General features: G+C 47.8%; 1 protein-coding gene across 12 annotated transcripts in view; it reads right to left on the reverse strand.

Annotated features, from left to right (window-relative positions):
* arhgap23a (Rho GTPase activating protein 23a) overlaps positions 1–19,635 on the reverse strand; it is an 83,731-nt gene that overhangs the window by 17,990 nt on the left and 46,106 nt on the right. For 8 of the 12 annotated variants that reach the window (XM_029123175.2, XM_034295084.1, XM_029123173.2 and 5 more), the window contains 6 exons: positions 14,691–14,885; positions 11,087–11,111; positions 10,334–10,426; positions 8,296–8,374; positions 6,944–7,004; positions 3,469–5,026 (listed from right to left, as the gene is read on the reverse strand). In XM_029123175.2, the coding sequence (XP_028979008.2) occupies positions 3,469–5,026; positions 6,944–7,004; positions 8,296–8,374; positions 10,334–10,426; positions 11,087–11,111; positions 14,691–14,885 (2,011 nt within the window). Of the gene's footprint in view, positions 1–3,468; positions 5,027–5,773; positions 6,248–6,943; positions 7,005–8,295; positions 8,375–10,333; positions 10,427–11,086; positions 11,112–14,690; positions 14,886–19,635 lie in introns of those variants that run through there. The other 4 variants (XM_029123174.2, XM_029123168.2, XM_029123169.2 and 1 more) reach the window with 3 other exon arrangements.

A 19,635-nucleotide genomic window follows, 5' to 3' on the forward strand; every position in this document is an offset into this window, starting at 1 on the left:
CAGAATTACATGGCAGGACCTGGTCAATGACCTGAGACCACAGTCTCAAAGAAAACCATTAGTAACACACTACGCCGTCATGGATTAAAACCCTGCAACGCACACAAGATCCCCCTGCTCAAGCCAGCGCATGTCCAGGCCCGTCTGAAGTTTGCCAATGACCATCTGGATGATACAGAGGAAGAATGGGAGAAAGTCATGTGGTCTGATGAGACAAAGTTTTGCTTTTTCCACTCGCCGTGTTTGGAGGAAGAAGAAGGAGGAGTACAACCCCAAGAACACCATCCCAACCGTGAAGCATGGAGGTGGAAACATCATTCTTTGGGGATGCTTTCTGCAAAGGGGACAGGACGACTGCACCGTATTGAGGGGAGGATGGATGGGGCCATGTATCGCGAGATCTTGGCCAACAGCCTACTTCCCTCAGTAAGAGCATTGAAGATGGGTTGTGGCTGGGTCTTCCAGCATGACAACGACCCAAAACACACAGCCAGGGCAACTAAGGAGTGGCTCCGTAAGAAGCATCTCAAGGTCCTGGAGTGGCCTAGCCAGTCTCCAGACATGAACCCAATAGAAAATCTTTGGAGGGAGCTGAAAGTCTGCATTGCCCAGCGACAGCCCCGAAAGGATCTGGAGGTCTGTATGGAGGAGTGGGCCAAAATCCCTGCTGCAATGTGTGCAAACCTGGTCAAGAACTACAGGAAATGTATGATCTCTGTAATTGCAAACAAAAAAGTCTGTAGCAAATATTAAGTTCTGCTTTTCTGATGTATCAAATACTTATGTCATGCAATAAAATGCTAATTAATTACTTAAAAATCATACAATGACATTTTCTGGATTTCTGTTTTAGATTCCGCCATTCACAGTTGAAGCTGTGTACCTATGATAAATTACAGACTTCTACATGCTTTGTAAGTGGGAAAATCAGCAAAATCCACAGTGTATCAAATACTTGTTCTCCCCACTGTATTTCTGTATGTAGGAACTATAATTCTATATTTTGTGTAAATTTGGAGTTGCTGAAATTGACGTCACACAAATAAACAGACCATCAATCCAGTGAAAGAAATGAACTAAAGTGATATGATTAATCACGTTGCTCAGTATGTTTTTTCATTTAAAGACAACAAACTATCAAAAGTTACGATTAGCTAATCATTCTCTTCCAAATGACATTACTGCCACTATGAAGGAATGCACAACATCCTTTGTAAATCTGCGTTTATCTAGATGGTTCCTCCGATGACATCAAACTGAGCAGCTGGTACAACAGGTCCGAGAGGGTAACCTGGCCATCAAAACATTGCGGTTGGAACCGAAAGGTAACAGGATCAAATTCCAGAGCCATCAAAGTCTGACCTTGACCAAGGCACTTACCTCCAGGGAGTGCTTCACACCTACACACTTATTAAACCTTTTGAATGGAGTCAACATTTTATTATCCAACTTAAAAAATTATCTGTAATCATGTTGGGGATATCTGTAAATCCCCAAAGCATGTCACCACCTTTACAAGTCACAGATGGGCCCAGCACATTGGCTAGGGCCCGGCCTAATCACCCATCAGACAACGCATTGACTCCACCTGCTCATGCATCGACCCCACGCGGAACATAGAGCACCCACTAGTACCTACAACAACACAAACACATAGCTCGCAGTAGGGCTGTCACGATATCAGATTTTCACTAAACGATTATCGTGGACAAAATAATTCACGGTAACGATGTTATCGCAGTATCTATAGAAAATCTGAAGAAAAAAAATTCATCTTCAACTTTGTTTAATATGTTATTTTCTCATTTTTGGCAAATAAATTACACTCAAAATAAGAGTGTATGGAGGTAGAGAGAGTCTGTAACCATAACTGTACAAATACAAAAATAAAAAAAGTGTACAAAAAGAACAATTACACTTAATGGATAGTGAAAAGGCAACCAGATGAACTGATAAACAAAAGGGCCTAACACTGAGAGGAGTCTTTGGAAAAACACAAACCATTTTCACCTAGTGAATAGTCTACAAAAAGGCAGTAATGGTCCAAACTCGTGGTTAAAGCAAATGCATAGTTTGTCCATGAATAAGCTATGGAAAAACCGAGAGGAGTTTTAGGAAAAACACAACGTCCTTTAAACCAAGTGAATAGGCAAAAACAACTCATCTTCTCGGATCTCTCCCGAGGGTTGAAGTGGGGCTAATGAGTGGATTTCAACACCAGTGTATAGGTCCCGTCCTCTTGTTTTACTATATACATTGTTTGTCTATGAGTGACATGCATAAGGTATTGATAAACCAAAATATTTGTTTTCTTTTTCTTGGTATCATATGTGTATTATTAACATGATATCAGTATTTCCCTTTTTAAATATCACGGTTATCATCAATAGCGGAATATTGCGACAGCCCTCTTTCTCAGTATCAATGACTCATACGCTTTCTTACATAAAAAAGAACAACTTCAAAATGCAACATCTTGGCTCCTGCAAAGTGTGTCTTTGATGGCGCAAAAATGACTATCGCAGTACTTGTTTCAAAGATCTGATTTGAATTTGATTTGAATCACTTTTGTGTGTTTTTTTCATTTAGAGAGAGGGGTGTCTGACCTTGCCATGACCTGTCTCAGCTGCGGTTGGTTTGATAGTAAAGCTGTGTACTGTTGATAAGTAGTCCGCTGTTGTGTGTGTGTGTGTACGTGTGTGTGTGCATGTGTGTGAGTGTGGGGGGGGGTGGGTAGTTAGCTAATTAGGGAAGCCCGGTTGTTTCTCCTGTGCTCTTTCAGAGGTAACAAGCTGAGACAGGATCAGATACCTCCCGTTCAGCACACATTCATACTTAACACACACACACACAAATATGTGCCAATACATGAGAACATGAACACAAATACATAAGAACACGTACAGAAAACATTCCAAGACCCTAGGCAGACGTTTTCGCAGCTACTTTTTCGCAACTCATATCTAACCCAGTTTCTAAACAGCCCGGAACATTTAATTTATGCAATGACTTGAAGAGCAGAGAGCTCTTTTGTATAGTACAAATAATATAAATGTGAATGGAGACAAACAGACAGACAGAAAGACAGACAGACTGACAAACAGACTGATAGACATACAGACTGATAGACAGACACACTGAGAGATAGACAGACTGTTAGAAGTATGGAGGGATAGTCTACTCAGCTCACACACAACACACACTAGTGGCATTCAAGTAGTCGGCTTCTAACAAATGTCCTGTGAAAGGCAAAGTGATCAGAGAGACACGGTGGTGGTGGGAGGCAAGCGAAGTCCCGTAAATTATGATTAAATCAAATTCTACTAATCCTGCCTGCGTGTCCGCGGGTATTACCAGCATTACCTAACAACGCACAGACAAACACAGAACGACACACACTCACACAGGCTCTGGTCTGTCTCTGACGAACAGGAGGGGGACGAGAGTCTGTGGGCGTCAAGGTCTTACCTATGAAGGGAATGGAGGCCATTGCGTCGTCCTCTACGGACAGAGGGGCTAGGTTGCCATTAATCCGTCTCGGGACGCCCTCTCCCAAGGGTCGAGGGGCGGCCGCGGTGTCGTCCGGGGCTTCTGTGGCATCCACGGGCAGCATGTAGGGCGGGTGGCGCATGGCATGGACACTCCGTCGCCCCGTCGGGGGTTTCTGTCTCAGTTTGACCTCCTGGGTCTGAGCTGCCACCTCCACGTGCCCCTCCACCGCCGCCATGTCACGGTCGGCGGGGTGGTAGCCGCGGTCTGCGGGCTCCGAGGCGGCGGAGGCCGGGGGCGAAGCAGCCGACGGGACAACCCCCTCTGGGGGGCTGGTTTTGGGGGTGGGTGCCCAGCTGAGGTGGGGGCCCAGGTAGGAGGGGTCCCTGAAGGACGGCTGCTGCATGATCCGGCCCGTCTTGCGGTAAAAGGAGGGGCTGTAGCTGCGGTAGCCCACCGGCTGGTCGTCCAGGCTCTGTCCGCTGGGAAGACGCCTGCTCTGACCGGCCGGCGGCTGGGGCTGTTTGTGGGGCACCGAGTGCGGGTGGGCCTGGTGGTGCGGCTGTGTGTGCCGGCCCGTGGGCGGGGCTGGCGCGCCCCCGTAATGGCTCCCCTGCCTCTGGTAGGCCTCGGTCCTGGGGGGCGGCTGCGGGGCCTGCTGCACCCAGGCACGCCTCTCAGAGCGGGGCGACTCCAGCAACTCCAGCGAGCGTCCGAAGCGGTCGTACTGTACCAGCAAGTTCTCCGACCGCGCTCTGCTGCCGTAGGAGGGGGGGCGACCCGGGGCCCCATCGCTCTCCCCGTAGGCCCAGTACGGCTCCCCGGGGGCTCCAGGGCCGGACAGCTGCAAAGGCAGCAGGGTGTCCTGAGAGGCGCTGTGGGGCCAGCCACCCGGAGTCCGGTGGCGCCGCGCCGGGCCGGTCTCGCCCAGACGGTCCTGGGAGTAGCTGCGGTGACGGTGCTGTATGGTGCCACTGCGACCCTGCCTTGGCTCCGGCACCTGACTGTGGTACCAGTCGGACAGAGCCTGTTGGCAGTGCTGGCTGCGGCTGTGTCTGGGCTGTGGGGGGTTGGTCCAGGCCTGACTGGCCGTCCGGGGCCTGGGCGGGGCGGCGTTGTGGTTGGGGTGGTGGACATGCAGAGGGCTGCCAAAGGGGCCTCCTGACGAGGAGGAGGAGGAGTAGGACCTGCCCCTTGTCTGTCCCGCGGGCTGTGGCCGGGTCATGCCGTACTGGGCCTCCTCTGTCCTGTGGGTGGGGCTACTGTGGACCACACCCCCCGGCTCTCTGCCCCGCCCCTCTTGCCAGCTGGGCGGACTACCCACGACGGAGCGGTTGTCCAGGGGTGATGAGGGGCTGGAGGACTCCGCCCAGCGGCTCCAGTTGTCCAGCTGATTCTGACCCATTTGGGACGACACACCGACGGGAGGCTGGGACTTGGCGCGGGGAGCGTAGCTGAGGGGAGGGGGCACCGGAAGGTTCCGCGCTCCCCCTGTGTAAGGAGCGTTGCCCCTCAGGTAGGCATCCTGTGAATACGCCTGTAGGGGGAGAGAGCGGGAGAAGCAGGTGAGACAGGCAGGGGGAGAGCTGCTGATGAACAGGGGTCAAGAAGGACTTGGATGGGCCTTGTCAGGCCGCTTTGGCAACCCCAGTAGTGACAGACACAGCATTCCTCAACGCCTCTCTGACTATGCAACCAGCATAATTCACATAGCTCCCCCTTGTCCCCAATGACCATCCTGCCACCACAGTCCAACGCAACACAACACAACTACTAGTTAGCCACAGGGTACTAACGGCACATGCTTGAGCAACAACAGCAACAGTGCAATCCATACACAGCACCACAGCAATGTCCCAAATTCACCACTACAACAAAACAACGTCAGAAACAAGGTGGTTGCGGTCTGGGCTGGTCCAGCGGTCTAAGCCGCTGTCTCCGGTGCGAGTGCGCTGCGGCAGCGAGGGTTCGAATCGGGCCTGTCGTTATTTCCGAATAAACACTCCCCTTTAATCGTACCCCACTGACTCGGTAAATGAAGCATGACGAACGCCTGGTAATGTACGTTTGCAGAATCCCACTGCAATAGCTGGCTCCGTTCACTGCATTCACCACAGCAGCAGACATCCAAAGCGTCATTCATCAACTGACAGCCCCCTGAGCTACATCCACAACAACAAACCAGAAGACAACAAAGCCAGGAACTTAAACCGTCTTTGACAAAACAAAGGAAACTCTCAGTGGTGACATGAATTAGTGTTGTTCAGTGGTGTTCAGGCTTTACCTCGACGAGCTGGGCAGGCCCACACACAGTGTCTGACAGAGTCTCTCAGGATCAATACTGGCTTGTAGCTGCTCACAGAGGAAGATGAGAGGGGGGGAATCCTCAAAGCACCAGGCTGTTTACGTCCCACAGACAACACCACTCTGTTTCTAAGACCAGTCTCTCTCGCTCTCTCTCTCTCTCTGTTCTTTTTCACCGCCTTCTTTTCACTCCATTTTTGTATCCCCGTGTTCAGTTTGACTATATGTAGATATTTCTTCTTTTTTTCCCCCTTCTTTGTCCAGAATGCTGCCCTCAGACCTGCCCAACTTCCTCTACAACTCTCCTTCTCTCTTACTCCACCCAGTTGGAGGTTGGAATGGGGCGTAGCTACCACTAGTGAAGTCATCAAAGGAATGCAGCTGACTCCGGCTATGCAGTAAGGGGTGGAGCGAGCGGAGAGAAGGGTGGAGGACAGGGGGTGTGCTAGTATGGTAGAGGGGTTAATGGATGTCAGTATTCTGAAGGGCAATCAGATAGAGGGCTTGGTTGGTCTGGGCTTGTGTGTGATAGAGAGGGGTCCAGTTCGAATGCCCAGGTCGGGGAGGGGTTGGCGGTGTTGCCACCCCCCCCCCCCCCCCCCCACCCCCCCCGGGGTTATTCTTTCTGCCCCGGGGGGGAGTGGCCGGGACACACTCAGCATGTCTGGTCATGTGAGTGAAGAAATTCATGGACTGAGGAAAATGTGTGTGAATGGATGTATGTGTGTGTAACTGGCAGCTTTTCATGTGACTCTTGGGCCTTTTGACTGGGACTTTCACGCATGTGTATTCCGACTGAGCAACAAGGCATTTGAGTCACAGTGATGTTAAAGTCGGTGGCTTCCGCGGAACTGATGAATCCATCTCAAAGCACGGCAAAACGTAGTTGTGGTTTTGGACGTAACACCTTGGATATCATCCCTCCCTGTTCGAGCATTCTTGCATCGTCATGTCTCACACGTTGTGTGTTTATTGGTGTCTGTTTATTAGATGTTGTGTGTGTATTAGTGTGTTTGTGTCTGAGTGTGTGTTACATGGTGTGTGTGTGTGTGTTACATGTTGTGTTTGCATTAGTGCGTGATTTACATGTTCTGTGTGTATTTGTGTATGTGTATTCCGTGTGTGTTTGTGATGAGGTGGTCATACTCACACTTACCAGCTGCAGAACATCTTCATCTTTTGGCATTATAGAGAGCTCCAGTACACTCTCACTGTAAGAGGAGAGGAGAAAGCAGAGGGGAGAGGAGGATAGGGAAGGAGATAAGGAGAGGGGAGGAACCGAAGGAGAGAGAAAACAAGTGTAGAGGAAGAACAGAAGGAAAAAGGAAACACAGATGGCAGTATGAATAGACAATATAACACTTTTTTCTCTATCTCGTCATGTTACACTATGACATCAGATGTGATGAAAGGGTTTTGTTTTAGGACTAGTTGATCAGGAACAAAGCCACTGTTGACAGTAACCTAATTGGCCTGCTGCTCTCTGTGGAGGGTTCAGTCCCCTCACTGTGGAGGGTTCAGTCCCCTCACTGTGGAGGGTTCAGTCCCCTCACTGTGGAGGGTTCAGTCCCCTCTCTGTGGAGGGTTCAGTTCCCTCTCTGTGGAGGGTTCAGTCCCCTCTCTGTGGAGGGTTCAGTCCCCTCACTGTGGAGGGTTCAGTCCCCTCACTTTGGAGGGTTCAGTCCCCTCACTTTGGAGGGTTCAGTCCCCTCACTGTGGAGGGTTCAGTCCCCTCACTGTGGAGGGTTTAGTCCCCTCACTGTGGAGGGTTCAGTCCCCTCACTGTGGAGGGTTTAGTCCCCTCACTGTGGAGGGTTTAGTCTCCTCACTGTGGAGGGTTTAGTCTCCTCACTGTGGAGGGTTCAGTCCCCTCTCTGTGGAGGGTTCAGTTCCCTCTCTGTGGAGGGTTCAGTCCCCTCACTGTGGAGGGTTCAGTCCCCTCACTGTGGAGGGTTTAGTCCCCTCACTGTGGAGGGTTTAGTCTCCTCACTGTGGAGGGTTTAGTCTCCTCACTGTGGAGGGTTCAGTCCCCTCTCTGTGGAGGGTTCAGTTCCCTCTCTGTGGAGGGTTTAGTCCCCTCACTGTGGAGGGTTCAGTCCCCTCACTGTGGAGGGTTTAGTCCCCTCACTGTGGAGGGTTTAGTCTCCTCACTGTGGAGGGTTTAGTCTCCTCACTGCTCCAGGCTGGTGTCTTAAAAAGGAAATTATACTGGGAAGACTTTCACAATAATGTTCCACAATAACGCTGTATAAACACTGAACATGCACAGTAAAAATAGAACACCAGAAAACTAACATTAACCCTACCCCGACTCCTAGCCATAACTCCAGGAGTAACATTTTGCCTGAACTTAAACGCTAAGACAGAAATAGCATTTTTGCTAGTGGGGACCGGCAAAAGGTCAAACTTTCCTGGTTTAACTATTATTATGGGGAACCTTGGTTCCCACCAGGCCACTAAAATGTGAACACACACAAACACTCACACTCCATTGGTTTTTACCTGTTCTGAATGAGGGCAATCACCTGGGAGTAGGTTTTCCCTAGGACACTCTCTCCATTAACCTTCACCAGCCGATCCCCTGCAAGAAACACATGCATTTAATAACATTCACGCCTGCAACACAGACGTATTTCAGAATAGTAGAGCCCACAACACACATACTTAATTACATTTGAGCCTGCAACACACACACATTTAACAACAGTACAGCCTGCAACACACACATTTAATAACAGTAGAGCCTTTTTTTTTTTTTTTTATAACAGTAGAGCCCGCAAAAACACATTTAATAACAGTAGAGCCTTTTTTTTTTTTATAACAGTAGAGCCCGCAAAAACACATTTAATAACAGTAAAGCCTTTTTTTTTATAACAGTAGAGCCCGCAAAAACACATTTAATAACAGTAGAGCCCGCAAAAACAAATTTAATAAAAGTAGAGCCTGCAAAAACACATTTAATAACAGTAGAGCCTGCAAAAACACATTTAATAATAGTAGAGCCTGAAAGACAAGCATGTAATAATAGTAGCAACACGGAGTAGAGCCCAGCACTGAACACTACCAGCTCCCCCTAACCACGTCGCCAGCCCCAGTTGCCTCCAGGGACACCCTGGAGGGTCATAGGAGCAAGGATGAGGAGGGCAGGCAATCCCCAGACCCAGACACACACTTCCTGCTGGGGGAGGGGCTTTGTGTGGCTGTGTGGCTGTGTGTGTGGGGAGGGGGAGGTTCTGACAGACAGGGGATGGAAATATTAAACTAGTTCTGCCACATGTGAAGTAGGCAATGGTGCATCATTGCGTGGAATGGTATGTACAGGTCCCTGTGTTAGTGAGGTGAAGTGTGTTGGGTGGGAGAGGGGGTACAGCTCCCTGTGTTAGTGAGGTGAAGTGTGTTGGGTGGGAGAGGGGGTACAGCTCCCTGTGTTAGTGAGGTGAAGTGTGTTGGGTGGGAGAGGGGGTACAGCTCCCTGTGTTAGTGAGGTGAAGTGTGTTGGGTGGGAGAGGGGGTACAGCTCCCTGTGTTAGTGAGGTGAAGTGTGTTGGGTGGGAGAGGGGGTACAGCTCCCTGTGTTAGTGAGGTGAAGTGTGTTGGGTGGGAGAGGGGGTACAGCTCCCTGTGTTAGTGAGGTGAAGTGTGTTGGGTGGGAGAGGGGGTACAGCTCCCTGTGTTAGTGAGGTGAAGTGTGTTGGGTGGGAGAGGGGGTACAGCTCCCTGTGTTAGTGAGGTGAAGTGTGTTGGGTGGGAGAGGGGGTACAGCTCCCTGTGTTAGTGAGGTGAAGTGTGTTGGGTGGGAGAGGGGGTACAGCTCCCTGTGTTAGTGAGGTGAAGTGTGTTGGGTGGGAGAGGGGGTACAGCTCCCTGTGTTAGTGAGGTGAAGTGTGTTGGGTGGGAGAGGGGGTACAGCTCCCAGTGTTAGTGAGGCCAAGTGTGTTTCTTTTGGTTGCGGGGTTGAGTAAGCGTTAGACTGTGTGCGTTCTGTATGTGTTGAGAGTCCTAGCTGTGCTTGGCTGGGCTGAAGAGAGTGGAATGCCACCTCGCTAAACCTGCAAGACGCAACAGGAAAACACCTCCGTCTGCATCAACTCCAATACACTGAGCAATTTGACAGTCAGTCTTGTCCTGTTCTGGGCCCAGATGGAATTCTCTGCGTAAATAATCTGGCTGCTATAGTTACCGGGTTGATCATACTGTCCGTGTTGAGCCCCTGGAGCTGCCTGCTTCTCTGGCCTGTTCTCAACGGCCATTTCTCGCCTCCTCTTTTTCTCAAAACCCACAGGATAAGAAAGCAAGTGACCCATCCCCTTGTATGTTCTCAGTGGGTTTTTCAGGGAAACACAATTCATAAACTGTGCATCTCTCTGTCTGAGCTATCATGCCTATAGTCATCCCGTGTCTGACGTTTCTTCTCAAGGTTATTTCCATTGCAAATCAGACTGTTCCTGCCCACACAGAAAACAAACCTCCACCCTGTCTTTCTCTTTCTGTTTCGTACACACTCTGATCCCCTCGGTGAACACAAACACCTGTTCCTTACCTGTACACAGGCCGGCCTGGTGGGCAGGGCCTTTCTCTCTCACATTCTTTACAAATATGGTGTCCATGGGCTCCAGTCTATTTCTCTGTAACCCTGTGATGCGGGAACATACAGTCACGTGATTCTTAAACAAATAGTATGGGTCATTATAACTCTAGAACATATAAAAAAAATATATTAAAAAAAGGTTTGGTCTTTAATCAAGGCAAACCTGTTAACTGAAATGCATTCCAGGTGAATACCTCATGAAGGTGTTTGAGAGAATACACTGTGTGCAAAGCTGTCATGAAGGCATGAAGATTCTACAATATGAAATGTAACACTTTTTTGATTACTACATGATTCAATGTGTTATTTCATAGTTTTGATATCTTCACTATTATTCTATTGTCTGGGAAATAGTAAAAAAATAAAGAAATACCCTTGAATGAGTTGGTGTGTTCACATTTCTGAGTGGTATGGTATATTTAAATAATAATGATATAATCGCCAGGATTTTATGCACAGATCTGTGTTCAGTTTCCCTGAACCTTTTCTTAACAATGACCATTGCAGCCTAAAGAATTAAATGGATCTAGCGTACTAGGGCCACCGGCTTTAAGGAGGCAGTATGAGGCTTTGACCTGCAGGGGGCACAGTGTAGCTACCTACTGATTTAGCCTAGCTGGAAGGGCACTGACATCATCGAGAGAGCACACTGGTGTTTTGACCGATGGAGAAGAGTATGGGGGGGGCGGTGGGTGCAACACTTACCCTTTCCATTCCCGTTCTCTTCATCCTGTAAAGACAAAGGAGAACTAAATCAGCACCATAGATCCTACTGAAAGACCCCACTTCTTTATTCTATGATCAACACTGATACGGGTGCCATGGGAACAAAGATCCATGGCAACCTCAACACCTGTTCACAGGTTCTTTGCATGACACCAGACTGACACAGATGTTAGAATGGGTGGCGTTGGGACACAGAATCACCCCTGGCCCCATGACACTAGGGCCCCCTTGTAGTGAATCAAAAATAATCTGTTCACGTGTGTGGGTGTGTGTGTGTACTTCCATCAGACCATAGCTCTGGTTTTACAAGCAGTTTAGTATGTGAGGAGTGACATGTATACATGATATCCTACCCAAGCCTCTCAGACAGTCGGGCAGATAGACCATCAGGAAGACAGGCAGACAGACCTGCTCTGGTTCATGAGCTCATAACATTCAGTACACACACACACACGCGCGCACACACACACAGCAGAGACAGTGAGACATGTTTGGCTGTCGGCAGATTGATGATGTCATAGACAGGGGACCGACCAGGGGCGGGGTTTCTGGATGAGGCAGACAAGGGATTCAGTGATCACTCCATCTGGCTATCATAGGTCCTGTCTCTCTCTCTCACACACACACACACACACACACTGAGCTGAGTGGACAGTTTGGGGTGTGTGAGGGGCTGCGTGGCTTTAGGCAGAGCTGAGTGGGCTCATTCCTGCCTCCATAGACAATAGTGAGGGTTTAGAGCCAGAGAAAGGAGGGCTGCCACCCTAGAATACAGCCAGGAAACAAGGACGATCTGGGGTGTCCGGGGCCCGGGTGGGGCTGGCCACAGAAGTGGATATTCAGAACCTTCAATGTCTTTAAATTATTATTTTTTTTTACAGTTTTTCTGTATGAATACAAATTCAAGGTTAAGGGTTCGTAGGTTACGGTTAAGGTCAAAGGTCAGAGAAAGGTGCTATGCGGGGACGTCCGTTATGTCAGTCATGTCACACAAGTCTTTGACGGGGCCCTGACAGACTCTGAGACGGGCAATCATCCCAGAGGCCCCTCCAGAACAGCCGTTCTCTGTTTGACCCCAGCGACCTCTCGCAGTCACACATGACCCTGGCAACTGGACAGGGCTAGCCTCAGAGGGCCCATTGTCCCCGGTGGTCCTGGTACCAGGCTGGTGCTGCCAAGCCGGGCCGATATGAGTGGTACCAGGCAGGGCCAGGACAACAGAGCCCATTGACTCCGTCTGGAACCAAAACGGCACCCTATACCCTTTAGGAGGCAACGACTGGGCCAAGGGTAGGGCACTACACAGAGAACAGACCCGTCCCTCTGCAGCTGCTGGGCTGGGGTGTTGACCAAAGGAGGACGGGGGTCCAGCATAATGGGGCCCTTGTTTTGGCTGGCCGGACGCCCGCGTCTCCCATGTCACGTCTGTGTCTCCGGCTGCCCACAGGGATGGGGCTCTTTGTTGCTCTCGGTGGTTCGGTAAAATGTGTGAATTGTGAGGAGGAGGTTGTCGGAGGCGCTGAATGGCTCGAGTGGAAGAGATCTTGTTGTCTTCTAGGCTGTTTCTTTCAGCAGTGCCCTCCTTTTAGGCACAGGGATCCGCGAGCCAAAAGGTAGCATTGTCTGTTCACGGTCACTAAGATATCCTGACAGCTAATTAACTATTGAAAGTTTATCACTTTATCATCTTTCTCGCTCTTCATCTTTCTCTCAACACCCCTCTTTCACCATTAATTTCTCATTCTTGTTGTCATTTCATCTTTCCCTCTTCAAATTTCCCTTCGTCTTAATTTCTTTTCCTTTAGGTCTATCAATTTTTCTTTCTCTTACTGTCTTTTTCTATTCCTGTCTTTCCATGGTTTTTATTCTCTATCTCTTGCTCTGATTCAGTTTTGCAGCATTCGATCATCTTCCTCGTTATCCAGAATTACACTAACGACTGGGACTTTTCCAAACCTGATTATCTCGTACCCAGGGCTGTAGCCAATGCGTGGAAAGCTGGGTATGATTCACAGGGCAATGATGTGGCAGGGCCCAATGATAGTAATAATGACAATGTCATCTATAAGTAAGGGGGCCCAGGCGTATATCTTTTCAGGGGGCCCAGGATTCCTGGCAATAACCATGCTCATACCTACACCAACACTGTCATTGGCTGTGCTTATATCCTTGCTTTTAATTGGCTACACATCTTCAGTTCCTAATTTTTATGTCTGAGCGCCAGTCGTCAACTGGGTGAGATATCGATTTTCATTGGCTGATCTCTTCTGATTAATTCTGATATTTCCAACTGACTCATCAGGAGGGATAAGTCAAAGAAGTTCAAAGCCCATCCAGTTGACTACTTCAAAGTGTCTGTTTTCTCCCCAATAAGTCCTTAATCCATCCCTACGTCTTAACCTTACTACACCTGTGGTTTGATCAAGCTTTGACCTTCCTGCCCTGTGATCTGACTGGCTCAGTTTTACACCATCTGTTATACACCGATCAGCCATAACATTATGACCACTGACAGGTGAAGTAAATAACACTGATGATCTCGTTATCATTGCACCTGTCAGTTGGTGGGATATATTAGGCAGCAAGGGAACATTCTGTCCTCAAAGTTGATGTGTTAGAAGCAGGAAAAATGGGCAAGCGTAAGGATGTGAGCGACTTTGACAAGGGTCAAATTGTGATGGCTAGACGACTGGGTCAGAGCATCTGCAAAACTGCAGCCCTTGTGGGGTGTTCCCGGTCTGCAGTGGTCAGTACCTATCAAAAGTGGTCCAAGGAAGGAAAAGCAGTGAACCGGCGACAGGGTCATGGGCGGCCAAGGCTCATTGATGAACGTGGGGAGTGAAGGCAGGCCCCTGTGGTCTGATCCAACAGACAAGCTATTGTAGCTCAAAATGTTGAAAAGTTTAATGCTGGAATTGATAGAAAGGTGTCAGAACACACAGTGCATCACAGTTTGTTGCGTATGGGGTTGCATAGCCGCAGACCAGTCAGGGTGCCCATGCTGACCCCTGTACCAAAGCCAAAAGCGCCTACAATGGGCACGTGAGCATCAGAACTGGACCACGGAGCAATGGAAGAAGGTGGCCTGGTCTGATGAATCCCGTTTTCTTGTACATCACGTTAATGGACGGGTGTGTGTGCATCGTTTACCTGGAGAACACATGGCACCAGGATACACTATGGGAAGAAGGCAAGCTGGCGGAGGCAGTGTGATGCTTTGGGCAATGTTCTGCTGGGAAACCTTGGGTCCTGCCATTCATGTAGATGTCACTTAGATGTGCTGGACAAACAAGTCCAATCCTTGGATGCTCCACCTCGCAACTTACAGGACTTAAAGGCTCTGCTGCTAATGTCTTGCTGCCAGATACCACAGCACACCTTCAGAGGTCTAGTGGAGTCCATACCTCGGAAGGTCAGGGCTGTTTTGGCAGCAAAAGGGGGACCTACACAATATAAGGCAGGTGGTCATGATGTTATGGCTGATCAGTGTTTGACTGGCTCAGGGTTCTTGTCTAAGTGATCTGATTGGCTGAGTCTTCCAGACCTAATGTTTTGACCATCTTGGATAATCTGGTGTTTGTACCTTGAGGCTGGTGTGCAGCGCGGACTCTGGAGGGTAGACGATGAAGTGGCGTAATGTGAAGCCAAAGCCCTGCGAGTTCTTCTGGAGGAGTAGCGTCCGGGGACCTTGCCAGCCCACACCAATCCCCTCTCCTCCCAGGGCAGGCCGAGGGTTGTCACCAGCCGAGGAAAGCCCATCTCTACGCCCCTTTGCCTGCTGGACATAGAGAACATACCACTCAGGAACAACATCCCAAACAATTTCCCCTTTGACACTCAATTCATCCAAAGCAGTTCCACCTCCTGCCAATTATTCACAGGAAACCATCAAATGTCATAACGTAATGGAACCAGAACAGCGTTCAAACGACACAATGACAACAGGTGACAGAGCCCGGAGTGACATCACCACCCCATGGGCGGCTAGGTATTTCCTTAGCAACTTCCCCTGTAGGCAGAAATGGGAATGTGTCTGTTCTTGTCGTGGTGGCGTAGGCAGTCAAACAATGAGCCGGGCAAGGCCATTCAGTCAAGACATGGCTAACATCATCACCACAATGGCCAATAAACCACTGAGGTGTCCTGGGGCCTGGCTGTTGACAGGAAAAGCCAGAGTCAGGACAGGGTGGACCTCAGGAGGGGCACTAAGCACAAATTCTCTGGAATGTTGAGGACGGAACTCAAGCCAATTACGTTTCTCCTGCAACCAATCAGGATTGACCTTGGTCATGTCACAGCTGACCACAGCGAGTGAAGGGGTCAGAGTGATTTTCAGTCGACTCACGTTCCCCAAAGAAGACCCCGTAAATCTGGGCCTGGTCAAATACCACAACTTGACAGATGCGTGTGAGAACCAACACCCTGATGCTGCTGATAGAACCCAACATCTGTCAACGAAACAACCACCTGACCAAACAGTGAGGGAGGGTGGAGAGTTGAGAATAATGGCTGGAGGTAAACCTGCTGGGTAAAGACACCCAATGAAAGCTAATAAAGAGAACCGAAAGTCACTTCACTTTGTAAAGCTACTTAATTATACTGGACTCCCGTCCTGACTCCTCGCTCAGTGTGTGTGTTTGTATGTGTGTGTGTCTATCTATATGTTATTCTCAAACAGTACGGTAAACCCCAACACGCACCCTAAATTTCACTTCCTGTTCCAGAGGTCAATCTACACTGACCTCTGAGGCCCAAGCAGCAGCACGCAAAACAACAGGAAGTTGCCGGCCGGGGATAGGAAGTGTGGTACCAACCAGGAGCCCAGTGCACCTATAAATACACGCCGTGGGGTCAGCTCTCCCATTCAGTATGCCTCCTTTCCACCATCCCTCTATCATCTACACCTCCACCATCCCTCTATCCCCACCATCCCTCTATCCTCTACACCTCCACCATCCCTTTATCATCTACCCTTCCACCATCCCTCTATCCTCTACACCTCCACCATCCCTTTATCATCTACACTTCCATCATCCCTCTATCCTCTACACCTCCACCATCCCTTTATCATCTACCCTTCCACCATCCCTCTATCATCTACACCTCCACCATCCCTTTATCATCTACCCTTCCACCATCCCTCTATCCTCTACTCTTCCACCATCCCTCTATCCTCTACACTTCCACCATCCCTCGATCATCTACACTTCCACCATCCCTCTATCATCTACACCTCCACCATCCCTTTATCATCTACCCTTCCACCATCCCTCTATCCTCAACACCTCCACCATCCCTCTATCATCTACACCTCCACCATCCCTCTATCCTCTACACTTCCACCATCCCTCTATCCTCTACACCTCCACCATCCCTCTATCCCTACCATCCCTCTATCCTCTACACCTCCACCATCCCTCTATCATCTACACCTCCACCACCCTCCATCCCTCTGTTCTCTGCCCTTAAATAATGTAAATGGTTTTCAGAGAGAGGTGGACATGCACCTCAAAGAAAAACTATTGCCGGAAACAATGCAACCATTATGTAAATAAACAAACATATTTTCCAAATTCTTAATAATGATTGCGTAATCCATGTATCTACTAGGGAATATGCTCTGGTTGGGTTGTTTTTTTTGGGAGGGTTGTGGTAAAGTGTTTATGCATGTTCAGGTAGAAATATGCTCTGTAGTACAAACATGCCTTTCCAAGTAGAGCAGGAATCACATCCGCTCCGCTCTTGGAATGTTCTATCGGCATTATTCAAGATTTTGTGCTACTGAACTGCCCAGGCTCTCTCACTCCAAGCAGTTTTCCTCACCATACCTCAAAGCATGTTTTCTGCAGTCTTATATCTAGCAACAACTTTTACACAGTCTTTTTTTTTTTTTTACTTAGTGTTTGTTGCACAACTAAAATATGACCAAGCTATAAATCATTAGAAAGTGCCCATATAATAACAATATAGATACTTTGGATAACATCCATTAAGTTCAGCACAGCTAACTAGTAAAGTCACTCACACTTTGAAACAACCCTAATAACCTACTAAGGAGATATCCCAGTGTATAGGTTTGAGATATCTAGATAAATTAATCCATTATAACCTAACAATGCATTTTTTTAATATAGCCAGCTCAGTCATGGTGTTACTAAACTGTTACCCACAGCATCTCTACTTCCTGTGTCTATGGGGAGCTGTAACTTTGTTTTAAATATAAGGGGAGGGTCAAGCAGAAACATTTTTAACATTGGGTTTCTTTTTAATTGCACATCGAGTTTGAGTGAATAAATAACGAACTCCGAAGTCAATAACATAAAATATTTTCTGAGAAAGTGAAGGGGTCTGAAGACTTTCTGAAGGCAATTGTATTTTAAAATACATTTTCAGGATTCATGTGAAAATAAAACAGTTTAAAGTATTTTTCTAAAAATGTATTAAAATATATTATGGAATGTATTTAAAATCTCAATTTAACTTATTCTGAAACGTATCCCATAATATATTTCACTTGCATTTATACATTACTAATGAAACTGAAACAGATTATGTTGTTTGCATCCCTGCGCTAGTTAGCATTTTTTTTTACCAACTGTCCAACAGGTCTCCTGAAGAGCATACAAACACATCATTTTACAAGTGACAGTTTAACCACTATGCAAAAAACAACACAATGACATGTCAAATAATTGGGACATGAATTCTGCTGATGTCAATAAGCTCATCTTTATTAGCACGTAAAGTTGCACCAGTACCCTGTCAAGCTGATCCCATTGTTTAATGTATTTGTACTGTAACAGTCACGATCCTGAGCTTATAATGCATAGTAACCCTCCGAAAATACTGACCCACTCTCCCTCTCCTCCATACAGATGATACTATAACTCTGTTCCTAACGTTTCACAAAACCCACATCATCAGAGGACAACCAGGAAAATAACAAGGGACAACGTGTAAATCAGAGATATGTAATCAAGAGAGAGAAAATGAATGAGAAAGAGAGAGAGAGGGATAGAGAGAGACTGAATGAATTCCACAGAGGGAGCGGTTGGATTGAGGCGTGTTGAGACACACTGAGAAGGACTGTCAAGGGGGGGGTGCAGGAGAGCGAGACAATAGGAGAATGTTGGGGAGGGAGAGGAGAGAGAGGAGGGGAGCAGTACGGGACAGGCTCCAGCATGCTGGTTTCGACCTCACGGTCCCTCCTGGTGCTGGGAATACCAAACCCTGTGATTACCCCAAACACACGCACACACACACACAGACACACATACATACACACACAAACACCCACTGCATTTCTGAGCCAGAGACTGTTCCCAACCCACTGCCTGTCTGCGCTGTAGTTTATGGGACCTCTGTCTGTCTGTTCTCTGCTTAGAGTACACTCTCTCCACTGCTCTCAACGCCCTGTCTCAAACCCAACACCACCAGTACCCTACATCCATCTTTAAATACATGATCGAACATCACTAAAACGTGACATCTCACATAAAAAAACATGACATCCAACATCAGAAAAGGTGACCTCCAACAACACAAAACATGACATCTAACATCACATCTAACATCACTAAACGTGACATCTCACATCAGTAAACGTGACATCCAACAACACAAAACATGACATCTAACATTACATCTAACATCACTAAACGTGACATCCAACAACACAAAACGTGACATCTAACATCACATCTAACATCACTAAACGTGACATCTCACATCAGTAAACGTGACATCCAACAACACAAAACGTGACATCTAACATCTGTAAACGTGACATCCAACATCTGTAAACATGACATCCAACAACACAAAACGTGACATCTAACATCACTGAACGTCACATCTAACATAGTCGCTTGGTTAGTTTTTGAAAGAGTGAGGTGTGATGAAAGCATAATTCATTGGGAGCAGAGAACTTTAATAAATGAAGGGTGGGTTTGAGCAGAGTGAGGTATCAAACGAAGCACAGGTCACTTTTGGAGTGGCAGATGTTAAGTGGTGAGCTGGCATTGAGTGGTTGAGGGGGCATTTACCTAAAATTGACATGTAGATAAATTGATACCGGTCAGTCTGGCCAGTTAACTAGAGTTTAAAGGTCACACTGACGACTGTGGAAGAGGGCGCGGTGACAAAGTGGGTGGCGGTGTGGTAATTTACATCTAATTACTAGATGAGATTTTAAGTCGCCATAGTTGAGGATTGGCAGAAAGAAGAAGAGTTAGCGGTCAAGCCATACACCAAGGTATTTGTAGATGTCAACATACTTGGGTCAAGGATTTTTGGGGAATGGGCAGTTTAAGATTGAAGATAAAGGTAAAAGATGAAGGTAATGCAAATAATAATATAAAAATTACCAAGATCACACTGAACATTATTAAATGTGCATGTTAGTGGTTTCATTTTAGCCCTCATACACCAATATACACACCATCACATACACCAACATATACACCATCACATACACCAATATACATACCATCACATACACCAATATATACACCATCACATACACTAAT

This window comes from Esox lucius, chromosome 11 (genome assembly GCF_011004845.1).
Source record: "Esox lucius isolate fEsoLuc1 chromosome 11, fEsoLuc1.pri, whole genome shotgun sequence".
Lineage (NCBI taxonomy): Eukaryota > Metazoa > Chordata > Actinopteri > Esociformes > Esocidae > Esox > Esox lucius.